Source organism: Serinus canaria, chromosome 10 (genome assembly GCF_022539315.1).
Source record: "Serinus canaria isolate serCan28SL12 chromosome 10, serCan2020, whole genome shotgun sequence".
Classification (NCBI taxonomy): Eukaryota; Metazoa; Chordata; class Aves; order Passeriformes; family Fringillidae; genus Serinus; species Serinus canaria.
The window spans coordinates 13596775-13615163 of NC_066324.1; the positions used below are offsets into that span (position 1 = coordinate 13596775).

At 37.6% G+C, this 18389-nt stretch overlaps 1 protein-coding gene across 8 annotated transcripts in view; it reads left to right on the plus strand.

Annotated features, from left to right (window-relative positions):
- The window catches only part of TCF12 (transcription factor 12), a 159433-nt gene that overhangs the window by 43674 nt on the left and 97370 nt on the right, over positions 1–18389 (plus strand). For all 8 annotated transcript variants that reach the window (XM_018913819.3, XM_018913816.3, XM_018913818.3 and 5 more), the window contains exons 5-6: positions 10–78; positions 10572–10674. In XM_018913819.3, the coding sequence (XP_018769364.3) occupies positions 10–78; positions 10572–10674 (172 nt within the window). The remainder of the gene's footprint in view (positions 1–9; positions 79–10571; positions 10675–18389) is intronic.

Sequence of the window (18389 nt, forward strand, 5' to 3'; positions counted from 1 at the left end):
TGTTTACAGGAAAATGGCAGTCTTCATGGAAAAAGCTCAGACCTCTCCACAGACATAGAAAAGTTGAAATCTCAAGAGGTACCACTTATTCTTTTGATATTGTGTGTGATTTTTCAACTTATCTTTTTTAAGTCCATGTGCAGCCTACTACTAGTGCTTTCTGTTAAAAGTCACAATATAGTGTTAAAATTACTAAGAATTTAAAGTGTTGGCTCACTGTTGGCTAGAATTTCCAAAGACACGGAAAGAGAAGCAGTTTTCAGGTGAATAGAATTGGAATTTGGTGTTAGTTTAGTGCCTACCTGTTGAAGGCTAATGAAAAAAGATGATGGAATACTGGCTAAAGAATATTTTCCCTTCCCAAATCCTGCTGGAGGTCTGTTCAGTTCAGTTTAAATGGTCTGATTGTGGCCAGCAATGGTGCATAAGGAAGGATTGTAAGTATAGGACAAATATTTTGCCACCTTTACTGTGTGCTCTCCTAGCAAAACCCCTGCTTAGATTTCCTGGACAGAGCCAACCTTTTGGACATGGTTTTTGTAACTGTTGGTGGGCTTGCTCTCTGCTGTTTGTGAATTTTTCTGGCTTTGGTTACAGTTTTGGCAACAATTACAAGGATTTTGTGCTGAAACTTAGGGATTTTTTTGTCTTATGTGTGCTGTCCATTGATGCAACTGATTGCCACCATTTTCCTGTGTTCCAAATGGTTCCTGATGCACTTCATAATTTTTACTTTTTTCCCTGCAAACACCTTTACATGCCATTTCTACGTTCAGCCAAGCTGAAGGATTGTAATCTATTGCTATCTGCTTGTATGGTCACTGCTTCTAACCTGTGGTTGGTTCTTGGTGCCGTTCCCTGGATCTTTCTGCTCCTTCTGCATCATTTCAGAGTTAGGGTGATTGACTGCATGCACTAGTCAAGAGGAAGGTATACCATACATTTCTGCCTCACATAATGATAGGTTCATTCTCTGTTCCTTTCTTATTTGTTGCTAAGTCATGCATTTTTTGATTGCCACTGAGCTGTGATGTGATAATGTTCTATAAACTATGCAAAAAAGTAATATTTTGTCTTACATTGCATCATAGTTACTACATTGTTATGACATGAAGTTAATTTTGAGTGTGTTCATTTTGCATTTGTTTACACCAGATTTTATCTGCGCTTTTATTACCAATTTCATGGAAAAATTTCTTTGTAAATCTGCACTAACTTTTAGTGAGGAGTATTTAAAAAAAATTTTGCTATGAGCAAACTTTACTGTATTTGTTTATCCACTCTTTGATTTCTTCATGGAATTATTGAAGAGTGTTGGTGTGGGTACGGTTTTATTGGGGAAAACATTGGTAATTTCTTTTCACTGTGAAACAAGATGTCTTGTGCTTGGGGTTGGATGTTTGTCACAGGTTTTGATCTTTTAATCAGTAATTAATTCAGACAAGAACCTTCTCTCATATGTAATAGCAGTTTATTTTATTTTAAGAGTCTCTGGTAATACCTTATTGAAAACGAAACCATTTTTACTTCAATAGTGTCATGAAGTAACATTACGGGCTAGGAATCCCAGCAGGCTTGAGAAAACCTCATGTAGGAGCCTCGTCTTTCATTACCTAATGCTAAACAGTGTTCTAACACTGAAAGAACAGCAGGTACATGTCTGAATTTGCTGTGATGGTCTTAGATTTGTGATGAGGTACAAATGGAGACATTAGTGACTTCTGTGAGCAAAATCTCTTTTTGCATATGCCAACTGTTCTGTTAGAAAAATGAATAATCTGAAATTCTATTGCAGGGGACAAAGACAAAAGCAGGAAAGCTTTATTGTTTATAGGAATCATTCAGGAATGGTAGTGAGCAGTCGGTGAATTCTGTGACGTGCTGATGGCCTCCCTTATTCTTGAGTTGTTGTACTGAAGTCCATATACAATACTGTGTACCAAGTTTGTCTTTTGTGGGGCTTGTTTTTCTTCCTGGTCTCCAGTCTTGGTTTTACCTTTCTGTGCGCAGCAGTGGTGGGTTTTCAGGGAAAATCTTTGGTTGATGTGTGCAAGTCTCTCCCTTATCTGAGTGATATAGAACTACGGATATTTTTGCCTGTGTTTATAATGCCTTGCACTAGAAGAGGAGCTCTTAGTGTGTTTTGCAGAGGATGATAAAGCTGCTTTTTGAAAGTCTTGTTCTCCTGAGCTCTTTGAAGCATATTCTGAGGTACTTGACTGGAGTACTATGTCTTCTGCACAATAATGTATTGCACAATAGTATATTGCCCTACAGCACTTGAAAGTTTTGTCTTCCTGTTGTGAGATGATCCTGAACTTGGTAGCTTTCCTGTGTATTTGCAAGTTGTAATTTGTAATGTAGCAGCATAGTCACTTTTTTTGAGTAAGTAAACTTGGTTTTTTTTGTTCTAGTGGTTGTTGTGGTGTGGCTCATGATTGCTGTTTCATGAGGAATAATGATCTGTGAGGTTTTCTTTCGTTGTTTTGGTTTTCTCATCACATGAAAGGAGCAATAAAAGGAGCAAGTCAGTTTTTGATCTGTTCAAATTGCAGTCTCCAAATCAAGCATATCTGAAATGTTTTTCATAAGACATTTCCTTGATGGATTTCCTTTTTATATATACACACATAATATTTGTAACTGTTAAAAAATTTAGCATAAATTAGCTGAGGCATTTTTCTTCCGAAATCTGAACTGCGGGTGTTTCAAATAATTTGCAGCATGTACATTGCACTAAAAGCTGTGAGTGTACATTTTGACCTGATTTAACATGAATCTAGTTTCAGTGCTGAGGATGCAGTTTATCCTCCTGTTCCTTTACATATCTCTGTGTATTTAATTGAAGCCAGAGTGGAACTGATCAAGATAGCACTGTTAGATTAGATGGTTTTGTAGTGTCAGGCAACAGGTTGCTCCCTCTACTGTATGTAAAATACTCAAACATGAGTTGGAATCTGAAATACTTTATGCCCAAACTATAATCCCCTTACCCCAAGTAATACTTTTAATTTGCAAAGAAGTAAAAAAATAGTCATGAGATAGCAGGTTTTGAAATAGTATTTTATACCTCTTAATCTCAGGTACATAACAAGAAGGGAAGCTGTTAAATAGCAAAACAAGACAAGAGGGACACAGAAACACAGTAAGTGTTATCAAGTCTGTTGTATTTGTGTCCTTTTTGTCCTCTGATTTATTTATTTTTTATGGGGAAGGGAGGTTTTGTGGTGATTCTACTGCTAGCTATTTGCTTTTCCTGGTGTATTCTACAAGGTAGATGATGATTCACTGTGGAATTCAAGCCCAAATTAAATATTCCATATTCAGTGCTCAGGACACTTACAAATGCAGCCTACTTTATAATTTGAATTACGAGCAGCATTTTTCAAAGTAAGTTGTGTTTTCTAAATTCTGAATGCTTTAGTCAGGTTTTCAAGTATTTTCTTTAAGCATTTGTTGTTAGTCTGTTGGCTATACTTGTATCATTTTATCTCCCAGTTTATAGCTTAGATAAGAGCTAGAAAAATCTGGTTTCCATCATATGAATTTTTCATTTCATCTGTATTGGAGAAGTGGATCTTTTGGTCGTGGTTTTTGTTTTGTTTTTATTGCATCTACCTACCGCACTGGAATTAGAATTGGACTCTGTTCACAAATTAGTTTTCCATGTGGCCAGGGAATTGTCCTATTGCATATCATGTTGATATTTGTCTCACAGGAGTTTAGAGAGGTGTAACGGGCTATTGGGTTTAGCTGTTTAAAATCAGATTTGTCACTCAGTAACTTAACTTCTTGGAAATGGATTTAGAGCTGGAGAAAATGATGTTTATTAAAAAATAAATAACATTCAAAATAAATTTGAAAAAAGAAATAAACCGTGTTTTCAATTATTCTCCATTCCTACGCACGAGGTTTTCATGTGTTTCAACTTGATATGGTAAAGGAAGCTAATGGATAGTTTTAGAACACTGTTACAAAGCCTGTTACTTTAGGTGACACTTGGAGGATAGTTGTGACAGCTCTCTTGACTTTTCCCAATATTATGTGAAATTTGGGGCAGTGATACCTGCTTTTGCCCTGCCATGTTGTAGGAGGTGACCAAATAACACAAAAAGCTCCATTTCTGTATTAAGGATATTGTAGTTGAATGTGAACACTTGCTGATGGTTACAGAAAGGGAATCATAATTAAAGCTAGAAAGTGGAGCTAGAAAGCTCCTTGTTTCTGGTGTGATTGGGTGGTCTCCATCAGCAAACTGCATTCATTCCTCTGTTCAGGGAGTAGTATCCAAGCTTCTTGTGCAGGTGAAGGAGATGGGGTTGAAGTCCTGGCTGTTCTCAGGGGCCTGGGAGGTGGCAGACGTGCAGCCTACAGAGGGAGATGTTTTTGTTTCCTGGCACTTCAGACCTGTCTCAGCTTGTTCCCTTAGCGTTTGGATTGCAGTGGGCAAATGAGAGTAACATGGATGAAACAGTGTAAGGAGTGTGGGGCGACTCCCATCGTCATCCACCTGCTCCAGACTTCCTGAGAGGATTTTGGTCATTGCTTGGAAACAACATTGTTCCCACTGAGAGTTTGCTGCAATATTGTTCATGATTTAAATGGAGTTATGGCCCTGACCTGTGCCAATGATGTTTCTTGATGTTCTGTTAAAATTAATGAATGTAGTGCAAGTGATCCTCTAGGCAAAAAGGAAGAATACTCTTCTCTGGATTTATTTCTAGCTTACCTTAATTTTTGCAACATTCTTCCTGATCTGTGTGTTCTGTAGACCAAGCCAGGTTTTTTGGCTCTCCAGCCCTTCCTCTAAGAGCTGTTGACAGATACATAGATTCAATGACTAAAAATACTCTTATTTTTCTTTCTTTTCTTTTTTTTTTTTTTGAGGTTGTGTATTTCTGGAATTATTCAGAATTGTAACATCCATAATCTTTTAAATTTACTAGGGCATGTTGGTATGGCTTTTGTGCAGAGCCTCTTGTCTAACCTTCAGTCAGTGACTCAGCACAGTGTTCCTGGATGTAGTCAGTCTCTCTGGTCTGTCCGTCTGTCTCTCACCGCCTCTGCATCTTGCTTTCTTTCCTCACTTCCCTTCCCCCCCACCCCTTCTTGTGTTTTTTCCCTTCTTGTTTGTCTGTAGAACTTTCAGATTAGTTTGGAGAGCAAGATAATCCAAAATAAAGTGGATTTTAGCAGCAGCTTCTCTCGTTCATTTACACATTAGTCATTTGGGTGACTGTTGCCTGATTCATAAGTTCATTGCCAAATTTAGCTTGCAAGGGACCTCAGTATTCCTGAGCTTTAAACAATTAATATTTGTTATTTAAAGTCAGCCAAACTATAAAACTCAAGGAATTGAAAGCAGCATTCATTAAACTTAATCTTTTGGTCTGCAGCCACGTCAAACTGTGAACTCAACCATTCATTTTAGTGGAATTTTAATGTCTTAGATTTAAAGGCAGTAATTGAGCTATATTGTAAATTGCTAAAATGCAAATACGTGCTTAGTGATCTGGCAGCTTGGTTACAAGCCTTAGATTTTGGTCTGTTCCCAGGGACTTGTGTAGGAGAGGGCTCGGGGCTAAGGGAGGAGAAACAAACAAAACCCCTGTTATCTCTAGTCTAGTGGACTTGAGCAAATGAAATACTGTGGAGCAGTCAATTGTATGAGTTGAGTATGAACTCAATAAATGCACAGGAAAATGGTGTGCCATGTAGTGACAGCATCTTCTCCATTTTTCACATTTTACCCTGAAGTGGAAACAAGATGTTGTGGTTATTTAAGAACAAAACAAAAAGCCCTACAACTTGATTTAGGGTCAGGAGTACAATTTTGCGTATGCAGGGACAAATGCTGATGTGACTTTGGAAAATAATTGCTAAGGGATAATAGTTTTTTGTTTTTGAAGGGGAAGTAAATGGGAAATGATTAATCCCACAGAAAACCTGGAACCAGTGCAATGAAAAAGGGTAGGGACAGCGAACTGGGAAAGGTTTTTGACTTGTTCTTAGGTGACTTCTGTAATTAAATTTAACCAAAACGACAGAACTTTAATGGTCATTGAAAGACATTGAATTTTAGGAGGTTAATTGCCACTTTGTGTGTAAAATGGGGCATAGACTCATTGTGTCAGGCCTCTCTCATGATTTGGTAGGGCAAACATGCCTGGTAAGCCATGTGTTTACTCAGGGTGTAATGGGTTGGGGATTTTTTCCATTTTGTCTTCTTAGTCTTCTAGAATAATACATTATGCAAGATAATTTTCAGGTGTCCTGTGTATAAGTATTAATGATCTCATAAATAGTGTCAGATTTTTAATTCGTTTGGCTGTGTTAGCATCCCTGTGCTTGGAAAATCCTGTTTCAGATAGAGCCTAAATCACTTGGGCACTTGGGCATCTTGCCCAGAAGAGGTAGGAATGAGTGTTACAACTGTGGAATTTTTAAATTGGTGGACTTTATAAACTGGAATGATTAGAGAACATCACTTTAATCCTGTGAAATCCTTGAAAAATGAGAAAGTTAGAGCATGCAATGTTGAGAGTGCCTTCCCTGCTCACTTAAATTGCAGTACTAATTGGTAGTAGTCTTTCAGCTGCATTTCATCACAGGTATTATTAGTAGACAATACTTGTTGCTTTTATTTATCTGACTTGGTCTTTCTGGTCATAAACATTCAGTCAGACTGAGATCCAGGGAGAGGCCTGTGCAAAGTGAACAGTGACAACATTACAAAATGCTGTAAGGGAACAGTTAACAGTATTTGCACTTTATTTGGGCTATAACAGTACAGAAAGAGAAGTTTTGTTTTCCTTTGGGAAAGCTAAAACTTGCTTTTGTAATAGCTATGTAATAGCTATGGAACAAGCAAGACAGTTTTGAGTTTACAGCTATGTCATCGAATCATATTCAAAATCAGTTTGCTTTCTGCAAGCAGAAAAATGCCCTCAGCTATCTGCAGTCCCTTCAGAACCAAGTGCTTAAAACAGGAAATAAGTTGTTCCAGTAACTCCTATTTTGTAGACTTTTTGCCAGTTATTTGCTGAACACCCCAGGTGTGCACTCAGATGTACAGTAATCCATTGGTAGGTTTGCTGAGGAGGCACAGAGGCAGAAATGAGCATGTGTATTCAGCATGGAATGTCTCTTTCCAGTCTTTCTGTGTTAAATGTGCCCTGCAGGTAACAGGAGGTAGAAATGCTTCAAAGAGCTTTGGAAGCCCACCTGTGGTCCAAAGAATGACCTCACCAGCCAGAATATGTACTATCAAATAGCTCTTCCCAAGAGGGGAGAGTAACTTTCAGCATGACTCATTAGTTCCTTTTTCTGCTTGCAGTCTGTATCAATCCAGCTATATTTAAGTGAGCTTCAGTAGATTAGTCTTCAAAATTGTCAGGAACTGGGATTTCCTGCTTTTGTCGGAAAGGAAGAATGAAATTTGGCAGCCTGTATTACTGAGTCCTGCTTAAAACATGGATTTGAAAAGCGGCTCTGATAGAATGTCTTGTAAATCCCTCCCTGCAATCTTCTGCTGCTTTTGCCATGAGGGATGAGTTCATGTGCCAGCTGATTGTGTCTTCTCTTCATTACTCAGTCACACAAGGGGGATGTGTCTTAAAAACCACTATCCTTCATTGGTGTTCCAGACTTTTTAAGGCTTTCAACTGTGTTCTTCTTTGAGCAATAAGCATATGTTGTCGATTTGCACTATTGTATTCGTTAAATAAGTTTTTTGAACTTTGATTGTATGACTAGAAGCTTCCAGTAGTTTTTCAGAAGCTATTGAAAGTTTTAAAACTTCTAAAGTTTTATTTATGATTGGTTACAACTCTTCCCAGTAGTAGTACTTTGCTGTTTACTCTGTAGGTTAACAATACAGATGCAAAAGCAAGGAATGGTAAGAGGAGTGCAATTTTATTTGAAGTACAGCTTAAATGTGAAGAATGCTCTGAAAAAACTCTGTGTAATTTAAATCACTGTCCTTAGAGCTCTTCTGATTTTTCTTCATTTGCTTTTGTGAATTGCAAAACTTGTTAAATCAAAACTGCACGTGTTTGTGGTTATTTTATATTTATTTAGTGGGGGTGAGTTATTTGTAGGAATCAGCCCAGGGTTTCTAATCCCAAACAGAAATCTGTAGCCTGAGTTGATAATCCATAAGTGAATACTGAGACTGAGTAGCTGGTGTCAGGCATGGTGGCCAAGGTAAGACCTGTTTACATTGGTCCACTCTAGGTGAAGGCATGGGTCACAATTTGCACAAGTGTGAATTTTCTAGTGGCAAATAATGAAATGCCCGATACAATTAATTTTAGGAATTGCATAAAAGTCCAGAAAAGACCAATTCTGCTGAAAGGGCTTGCATATCCCTTAGTACATTTTCACCCTCTATACCAATTTTTTTTTTTTTTCAATGGCTTTGGTGTTGTGAAGGATAACCCTGAGTATTTTCCAGGCAGACAAAGTAGTTGATTTGTCTGGGAGTGTAGAAGTGCAGCTTGGATAATGCATTCTGGGAAACTGAGAGGGTATATGAAAAGAGCATGCTGTCAAGTACTCTTCAGAGGAATTCTGATGACAGAAGGAAGAATATTCATTTTTGTGTCAAACACCCACCCAGTTCTCTAATTCCTCTCTTTTGTGAGGGGATGTGCAATATTAACCTGGGGAGGACCGTTAAGAGTCCTGTGCATTAGGTGGATTGTGTTGCATTATGTGCAACTGTGTATTAAATGAGTCTTACCCGTGTTATATTTTCAATACTTGTATTAGTTACTCTGTAAATATAGATGTCTTAAAGATTGCAGTTTCTGGGCCTTGTTTGGGCACCATTTGCTGAATGTCTGAGATATGGATCCTCTTTTAACACTTTAAAAATAAAGTATAACTAAAATAATAGGGAAAAGGTTTTTAAAAAACAACCATGACAAGGAGTAAAAACAGAGACACAAATAAAAGGTACCTACTTAGGAGCTTTGGTTTTGGTCTTGTATTTGCAAATTTTTGTTTCTTTATTCAGCAGATTTAATTTTTTCTTGTTTCATTTCAGCATAAAAATAAACCACATGTGGTGACCTTAGCTAGGAGCCACTCCATTTCCTCAGCAGCTGCTGTTCCACGCTGCTTGTCTGACAGACGGGGCTAGGTCATGCTTTCCAGAGAACACCCTTGTGGTCATAACCAAGTTGTAAATGTCACTAAGATTGTTTCTGGATGCCTATCACAAGTGTATCGGCGATTCTGAGGCAGATAAAGTCAGCCAGAGCTCCAGAGGGGAGCTGGGGCTCCGGAAGGATTGCTGTGCCTCCAACAGCAGCAGGAGTGTGACACGCATCCATAAGCAGCAGCAGTGCTGTGACAGTTCTTTAGCCCTCAGTTAGCAGCCCTTTGGTAGAACTGACAGCACGCCTGCAATGATAGGGAGGCCTGTTTCAGCCCCATTAATGTTGTCTTGAATGTGAGCCTGCGGTCTGGAGAAATGATAAATGTTCAGTGATTGATGATTTTATAGTCCCAGGGCACTTGGGATGGTTTCTGGTAGCTGTGAACAATTTTTCCTCCTCTCTTAATTAGGCCTGAGCTTTAGGTTTCTGAACGAGAAGTGACTAAGTGTGAATTGTAAGATAAAGTTTACGCAATATTTTTCAAAACTTCGGCCACAAAGGAAGTACAGTTTTGAGTGCCAGGTCTTTCATTTTTTGTAGAGAATAAGTGATTCAGTGTGCATTTGGTAAGTCTGAAGGGCAAATGGCATATTCATACCTTTATAGGGAAAAGCTGATGGGATTTCAAAATGTCTTGAGGAGAGCTTTACGTAACTGGGTTAATTAAAGAATATCTACACCCAAGGACTTCTTTGTTTTCTGTCTCCTCTGCCTTTGGTGTCGGTTTTCAAGGAGCCAGTACTTCCTGGCTGTGTGAGGGGCGCTCCAAGCCTGGTAAGCTGGCTGTGCTGATGGCAGGAAAATGCAAAAAACTGTTTCAGTGCTTGTTTGCAAATTGGGTGACAAAGTTGGGAATTTAATCACTATATGGAAGTAAACCTTTTGTCAGTGAGCTATGCTGGTTAATAATGTGATAATGTCAAAATGCCTATTAATCTGTGACATTAATAGCAGGCTGCAAGAAGAAATGGAATTTGTTCTTCTCATCTGCACCAACATTTTTTCTTAACATTAGCAACTCTTCCTGAACTTTCTACTGTCTTTTATTAATGCAAACAGAAAGCTTAGGAAAAAAAAATTGCAAGTTCTTCAGACTAATTTTACTCTCTGTGGTTAGTGACTTTAAACACTAAGAGGATTCAAATATCAAAATATCTCTGTATTATTCAATTTTTAGAAATCTTGTCCATGAGGACCCAGCTTATTAAGAAACTATGTGGTTTCTTTTTGATGAGGAGAAAGTAATATGTGGGCAGAGAGTAATTTCTGTGAGATAGACCTGAAAGGCAACTTTTGTGATTAATGACCAATTGTGACTCTGCACATTTAATTAGGAAAGTGTCATTACACTCAATTAGCAAGGCTGCCAAATAATCTGTTTAATACTCTGGTCTTTTTTTTCTCTAGGGTTTTGCAGACAGTCCTCATTACAGTGATCACTTGAATGACAGTCGATTAGGGCCTCATGAAGGATTGTCCCCGACACCTTTCATGAACTCAAATCTGATGGGTAAGTAGGTAATTCTTTACGAGTATCCCCTCAAAGCCTCTTTGGTCAGAAAGAGACATTTTTCATTCCCTTGTCTAGGCCTGACATGTCAAGCATCTGGAAGTTGCTCTGTTTCTCATAGCAACACTGACTTTCCAATTCAAATCTTTTAAGTTGGGTGAGTTCCTCAGAAAGGCCATTATCCAGGACTTTTTACAAGAAGGAAATACTAAGATTTTCTTAAGTTGATCAAGAAAGCTGATATATTTTGATGTAAATTCTAAATTATTTTATTATTTTAAAGGTCATTTTCCTTAATTTTGTTTGAGAAGACAATTATACCAATTATTTGTGCATTTAAAGATTTTTTCCCCCTAACATTCAATTCATGAACTACCTACCAATTTACTGGAGGCTTCCCTTAGGTAATAATTTAAAGGCTTGTTTCTTATTTTTAGTTTTCTAATTTCTTTGATATTTGTTGTATTAGAAACTCTGTCACTTCTAAGAATTAGATGGAAACTCCTGGTCCCAGGCCTGTTTAACATTTTTGCTTTTGAAACTGGAAAAAAGGCAAGCACATGGTGTATTGTATTGTGGCCTTAGGTATTGAAACCTTTTTTTCATTGCCTACACTTCGTGTTACCTGAAACATGCTAATGTGTTGATGGCATTGGTTGAAAAATCTCCTTTTGTGTGTCCAGTTCAGAACATAAAACTGTAGATTTCAAAATATTTAATTTGGCAATGCGTGGTCTTGGGCCTTTTTTTGTTTTCTATCTTGGATTTCAGGATGACTCTGAATATTTGTTCTGAATTTCTACATTTCACATTGTTTCACTTCTATATTCCCCATCTTGTAGACATGACCTATTTTGTGATCTCAGTATTGTCCTTTTAAGACACAGCCATGGTAATCTAAGTGGATTACCTAAATCCAAATCCTGGTGGTCTGCAATTTCTTTTGGAAATCTTTCTACTTTACTCAGTCTTTGTTTACTACTTTAATTTTCTCTGTTTCAGAGACAGACAAAGCTCAGCTATTGCTGAAAACAGTTTTTTGTTTAAACAAAGAATTTTGTTTAAACTTCATATATAAAGCTGAAAACAGGCAGTTTTAAAATGCCCATCTCTGTAGACTTTGATTAGAGAGAGGACATGTCAATTGGTCAATGACACTTCTGTCTGAAGGCAGCAAAGCTAAAATGTAGCAGTTGTTTTGATAAAGCAAAGTAGACTTTCCCTGAATACTCTTTCTAACACATTGTCTTTTTTCCTTTTTAGCAGAAAGCTAAAAAGACAAGTTACTTCAATTGCTTCTCCAGTATTTTGATCAGTAGCATGTGTAGAATGTCTCTAGGCATTGTAGCTGATACTGATTTTATTTTACAAAAATATATATAGCAAAGTTTTATTTCTTTTTTAATGTGTGTTACCAAAGGTAACACACATTAAATTAATTGCTCATGTTATTAATTTAATTCCTAAACATTATATGCCTTTAAATATATGAAAAAATGGTGCAACTATATCTTCTTGGCTTTTCATTTTTATTGAACAGATGATTCTATTAGATATAATAGAATTACATCATTAATACAGATTTGAAAAGAAGCCTCCATTTAGATGGTTTTGTAGAGAGGATTAACAAATATCAAGAGATGTATGTGTCAGTCACCCAAAGCTGCTGAGAACTGCAATAGTTTTGTAAATCTTTGTGGCTAAGAGTTCTTAGGGATTTTATTTTCTTGGAGTAAAAGTACTTAATTTCCTTCTATATGCAGCCATGAATTATAGAAAGCTTTCTGTATGTATCTCTAAGATATGTTCACATCAAAATGCTAGAAGTATGCATTTAAAAGTATTTCACTTGTGGTTTTTGGCTTGTCATAGCAAAAAATTATGTTCATTTTACTTATGTTACTGTCTTGAGTGCAGCTTTGTTTATTACACCTTCACAATACTCGTTTTTGCATTTTATTTAAATTGATGGTGAAAGTTTGGAGAGAGGAATGATAAAAGCTACATGAAAACATAGAGTACTACTTTTCTGTGTGGTACTATTATCTGTGTTTATAGTTTCTTTATCAGTTATTGAAAAGAAAAATAATTCTTCTGAAGTTTTTTTAGACAGAAAGATACTATACAGTTTTCTTAATATTAAACTGTGGACATGTTCCCATAAACAGTATGAACACATTTATTTTATTAGCTAATGTAGGCATATGATATTTAAGGCGTTGGTTCGTTTTTTTTGGATCTCTGGAGGTTAAAAGGAGATGGAGGGAGGCTAAGAACAGGAACTTGATGAGCTTATAGGAAATATCTCACTAGCTAATAGCAGTGATTGAGCATCGGGGTTCCACAACCAAGATCTAAGAAATACAACAACCGAGATCTAAGAAATCCCTTCCCAAAATTTTATCACAACTGAAATACATTTCTGAAATAGTTAAAAACTATTAAGAAAGAAGAAGAGAGAGCGACAACATATTTCACCATTGCTGTCAACACTTAAGAGTACCATTAAAAGAAAGAATTGTGTGTCAAGGGGATGTTGTTGTTTTGTGTATTATGTTCAGCCGTAAGCATATTTGCCTGAAGAGATAGTGGATTATAAAGTGCCACTGTCTTTCATGATGGAGCTCTCAAACATTTTAATGATCTTGTACATTGCAAAAGAGAGAAATTTTGTCTAACAAGAGTTGATAATGATTCAATAATGAACAATTTACCACAGAAAGATGCATTTCCATATTCATTTAGATATTTTTTGAAGTGTTTTGCAGAGGAAGTAAAGCTATTATGCTGGATTGGTTAGTGTTCTTCACTAATGAATTCCAGAATTATCGTGTTGATTTGGTAGTATAAAAAAAGAAGGGCCGTTACTTATATTTTGAGTAAAACCACTGAATCCTCTTGGGACCAGCGTAGTCTGTTGGTATCCATAGAGATATGTAAAAAATCAGGCAAAGATATATTGGTGGTATTGTAGCTCCATTTAGACTTGATAATCTTTGCTTATTCAACACTTCTCTTTTAATTACATTCTAGAAAACTATTCACAAGGATATGAGATTCTTTTCTCTGTAATTATGCTGCCTTTTAGTACTCTGCACTTGCAAGGAGAGGTCAGTTTTTGCTAGGACCCTTCAAGCATGTGGTATTGTATCGTCTGTTGTACTGTTCCCTGGACTTTATTCTCCTGAGCTTTTTTACTACTACTTACTGGGAAGAAAGAAAGCAGATTATTCTTGAATATAGCTTAAAGAGGTTTTTGTTGGTCTGTCTTGAAAATTTGAAGTAGGTGAATTGCTTTCTTTTGTGTGCCTGTCTTTCCACAAGAGGTAGAAAGGATAACAGCCAAACTTTTGTGCTCCACATTCATTGTCTGTGTACTGCACAGTTCCACTGGGTTGTATATGACAAAAAGTCATTAAAAAAAGTAGTCAATAGTGAGTGAAAAAACAATGGTTGAATATCAGCTTGCCATGTTGAAATCAGTCCCTTGAAGCAGGAAGAGAGATCATTCTTCCAAGTGTTCTTTCTAATATATTTCCTTGTTTTCTGATTATTTCTTTAACTAATTCCTTTAAAGTTTAATTGCGGTACATTTTAGATGTTTCTGTTACATCTAGGTGTTTCTGAGCTAGCAGCAGGGTTTGAAGACCTGTCCATGAAATCATAGATTCTGAATGTATGAAATCAGAGGATTTTAGATTATCTGCCTCATTTACTCGCTGACTCCAATAGATCAGCTGCAGTTGCAGTTACTAGTTTAGTTCATACCATCTGGTGATTTTGTAATGCTCACCTCTCTAAGCATCCTGGTGGCTTTGCTTCTCTTCCTAACAAGTTTCTGTTGGGTAATGCTGTGGTGCTTTCTTATGGCCAGCATTAAGAGATGGAAGGACTGACCCTGCAGAGAAGTCAAGACACACAAGGTGGGAGTAGAAACTTGTTACAGTAATTACAGCTGTAAATTATTCAGCATGTTAATAAAAATATAGCTTATTTTACTGTTTATAATGTGAATGTAAAGGGTAAGTCTGATTCTTCTCATGTTTAAAATAACTAGGTGAAAGAAGCAAAGGTACTACTGGCAGAGGGATTTACAGTAATACATACTGGGGTTTTTGCAGTGTAACTTCCTCCCCGTTGGCTGTACTTGATACACACTTGATACACTTGGGTCACTTGGGTCACTTGGGTGGTTTCTCATCAGGCATCACAAAACAGGGTTCTGAGTAAATGACATCTACAAACACCATGAATTTTACCTTCTCTTACTGTTTAGCAGTCTTGTTCCCATGTAGCAGGGATCAATAGGTGTGTGCTGGGCAGAAACTAGTGGGTGAAGGGTGGCAGGAGCAGAGAAGTGCTTCATGGGTGGAAGCCAAATTTTAAGAATTTTCACAGCTAGTCTTTGGGTTACTGTGAAACTCACAGTGGATTTTGTGTATTAATAATCTGAATGAGAGATCAATATCTGAATTGGGATGCTTCCTGCTTTTAGAGTTACTAATCATTTAATTGACTTGATTGCCTGATTGTGCAGGTTTCTAAGAATGCCTGGGCTTCTGCCAGTGCATCTTTCAAACTGAAATTACTGCCTTAATTTTTATTGTAAAATCTATTATTTGGCTTGTAATTTAAGCCCTCCAGTTGGCTTGGATAGAGTAGTAGGTATTTTTGAAGTTAAACATTGGAGGGGCATTTTGTGAAGCAACATGGTAAATAGCTGAAGCCTCTGTAAACCTTCCAGTACTGATACAGTTCTTGAACAGCTGATGTAAGCCTTTAAAACCATAATTTGTGAAAGGTTATTCTCCGTAAAAGGAGAGGCTTTTGAACTTTAAAATACAATTAAAAGAAGATGTACATCTGAATTGGTTCTCAGTTAAGAATCTAACTAATCTTCAGGAAAATTGCTAGTTCTCTTCCTCAGTAACCCTTCAATAAAAGAATTTTGAAATTGAAGAGAGACATCCTGTTATCAAATGACTTTTTAATGGTGAAGGCAATAGTAGCAAACCAGCGAGGGTAAATAGTTATTAAAATGGCACACATTAAGAATGATGCCATTATAGTTTTTGCTAGGAATCTTGTCTTAATTACCTTTTAGAAAGGGAGAGGGCAGATGCAAGCAGGGAGTTGGCAGACTCTCTATTTGTCCAAAATAATAGTTAGATTTCCTTGAATTGCTTTCTATAGTCATTAATATTTCAACATGTGAAAAAAAACCCAGGCATCACAATGGAAATTATCTCCAGAGATATGAGTAATAGCAAGATTGATCTGAAATAATTTATATGCAGTTACATTATTATTAACTTGGAGAATGGTGGGGACTGAGTATTTTATATCCTTTGGAGAATTCATTAGGAAGAAAGAGGAAAATGTTAAAAGAAGAAAATGACAAAGCAGTGACATAGCAAAGATTATGACAAGTATTTAGTCCATCTCATTTTACAGGGCAGTAAGTTGAAAGAAAATTGTAAAAGGATACTTGACAAGCTTCACATTCTGCATAGTTGTCTGTCAAATATTAGTGAGTTTAGAAAAACTTTCCCTAGTAAAAAACCCATGAGTATAAGATCACCCACAGTTGCAATAAATACTTAAAAGTATTGGTACTGAGTCCACCACAAGGCATAGACTGTAAATTTCCCATGCTGAAAAAGTTCCTTAACATTCACTTTACATAACTGTATTGTGCAGTTGCACAGTGTTATGTTTGTGTATCATTGAATCACTTCTTGTTTTGGTTATTAAAGCTAAAAATACCAAGGTGCTGGCTCAAATCCCCCATGATGTAATACATCATGGCTACTTTTCCCAAAGTAAGTGTTGCTGCTGCTTCACCCCAGTAATGCTTCTTGTCTTTTTGCTTCTGATAGGCTTATGCTCTTTTAATAATTAGCATTTTTCAAATCATTGCATATAATGAATCTGGCAAATGGAAGATTTCTGTTTCAGCTCCCTCCTAAGATGGTTTCTTTTCCTTTCGGGGTCTGTCACTCTGTTGAATTGATGCTGGTTTTATATGATATAGATTGGCTAAAAGCTATTGCGACTTCCATAATATTTTGGGTTTTAAAATGAAATTTCAAACCCAGAGTAACATTTTAAGTTAAATTTCATTTATTTCTTCCTCTCTTCCAGATAATTATTTAAATAATTTACTTCACATATGAATTAATAAAACCACCATAAGTAAATGGAGGTTCCTTTTTGTTTGTTTGTTTCTGCTTTGAATGCTAGCAGTCCTTTTGTTCTGGACTGTTTGTGCTGTGTCTGGCTGTGTCCCAGCTCTGGCGTGGTGTGTTGGGCAGAGGCAGCTCTCAGACCTGGGCTGACACACTGGTTACTGCCAGCACACAGCCGCTGCACTGTGGGCTGAAGCTTTCTAGAGTTGCAGTGTTTTCTATCTGTTCATACAGTTTCAGATTTATCTTTTTTTTTTCCCCCAGGTATTACATTAAATAAATTCCACTCACACCAAAGAATTGCTCTCATCTGCTCTTAATTTTCCTTTTGTGAAAGCTAATGGGTTTCTGGGAAATTAAATTACACAGTCATTTAGTGAAAGTGCTAAGTGCAGGGCATTTTTACCCTTGGGTTTTTGCTCACAAGAGCGTGTGTTAAGCTTAGTTTTCCCTTCTGTTTACGGTAATATTTCAATCAAATCGCTTTCTTAACATTTCTTTACCTTGGGTGATACACGGAGGCTTCCTCCACCCGCGGCGGGGGGCTCGTGTCCTTCGTGCCATTGCGCTGTAGCAGGTGTCTGCCCCTGCTCCCTGCCCCTGGAGACTTTGATCTCTCTCCTGGTGAGCAGCTGCGGCCCAGGGGCCCTGGCAGCGCTCCTCAGGTGGTGCTCAGGTGTGGCAGTGCCAGGTAGGTGCGTGGGCACAGCTGCCTGCCCGCTCTCCTGCCCTGGGCAGCTCCAGCGCGGGGAGGTGAGCAGGGGTGAGCAGGTGCGCGGTGGGCGGCCGTCCCCCCTCCCTGCTGGCTGCAGCAGCGTGCTGGAGTGTTGAGGCACTTCATCCTTAACCATTCCCGAGTATTGTGCACGTCGAGATGATTTTTGTATCTCTGGATCAGTGTAGGAGTTGTTAGCAGGCTTAGTCTGTAGTGCTGTGGTTCAAGGAAGAAACCAGAAAGGTTTTCTTTCTGTCAAGTAAGCAAGTGAATAAATTTGTTCTTGAAAACCCATCAAGCTGTATGAGTACGCATTGTGCTAGGAAGAGGTGATGGTTCCTTTTCAGTGGGTGCTACCAGTGCCTCAGGTATCTTACAATCCACAGTGTGTCCCACAAGCAGGGCTTGCAGCTATGGAGGTCTTTGGCCAGTGGTGGTGCTTGCACTGTGCACCAAGGGGAGAAAACAATGGGACCTGGTGCTAATTGTGTTGGAAGGAGATGAAATGTTGCCTTCTTCAAAATGGTCTCACACTGGAACCCGGATTTTTTGTCATACAAAGTACTTTTGAATTGCCCGTCTGGGAATAAATATGCAAAGTCTGTGGCTTTTACGTTTTGAAATATTTTAGTTCTGATAAAATTTGTTCTGCCAAGCTTGGGTTTTAGTTAATGGAGTCTGATACATTTGAGTGTTGATTTATTCACACTGTACTCTGCCTCTGAAAAGGGGAATAAATAGTAATCTGATGAAATTTTTAAGTCTTGTATTTCCTCTTTGTTATAACGTGTCAGTTTAGCTGCTGCAGGGTA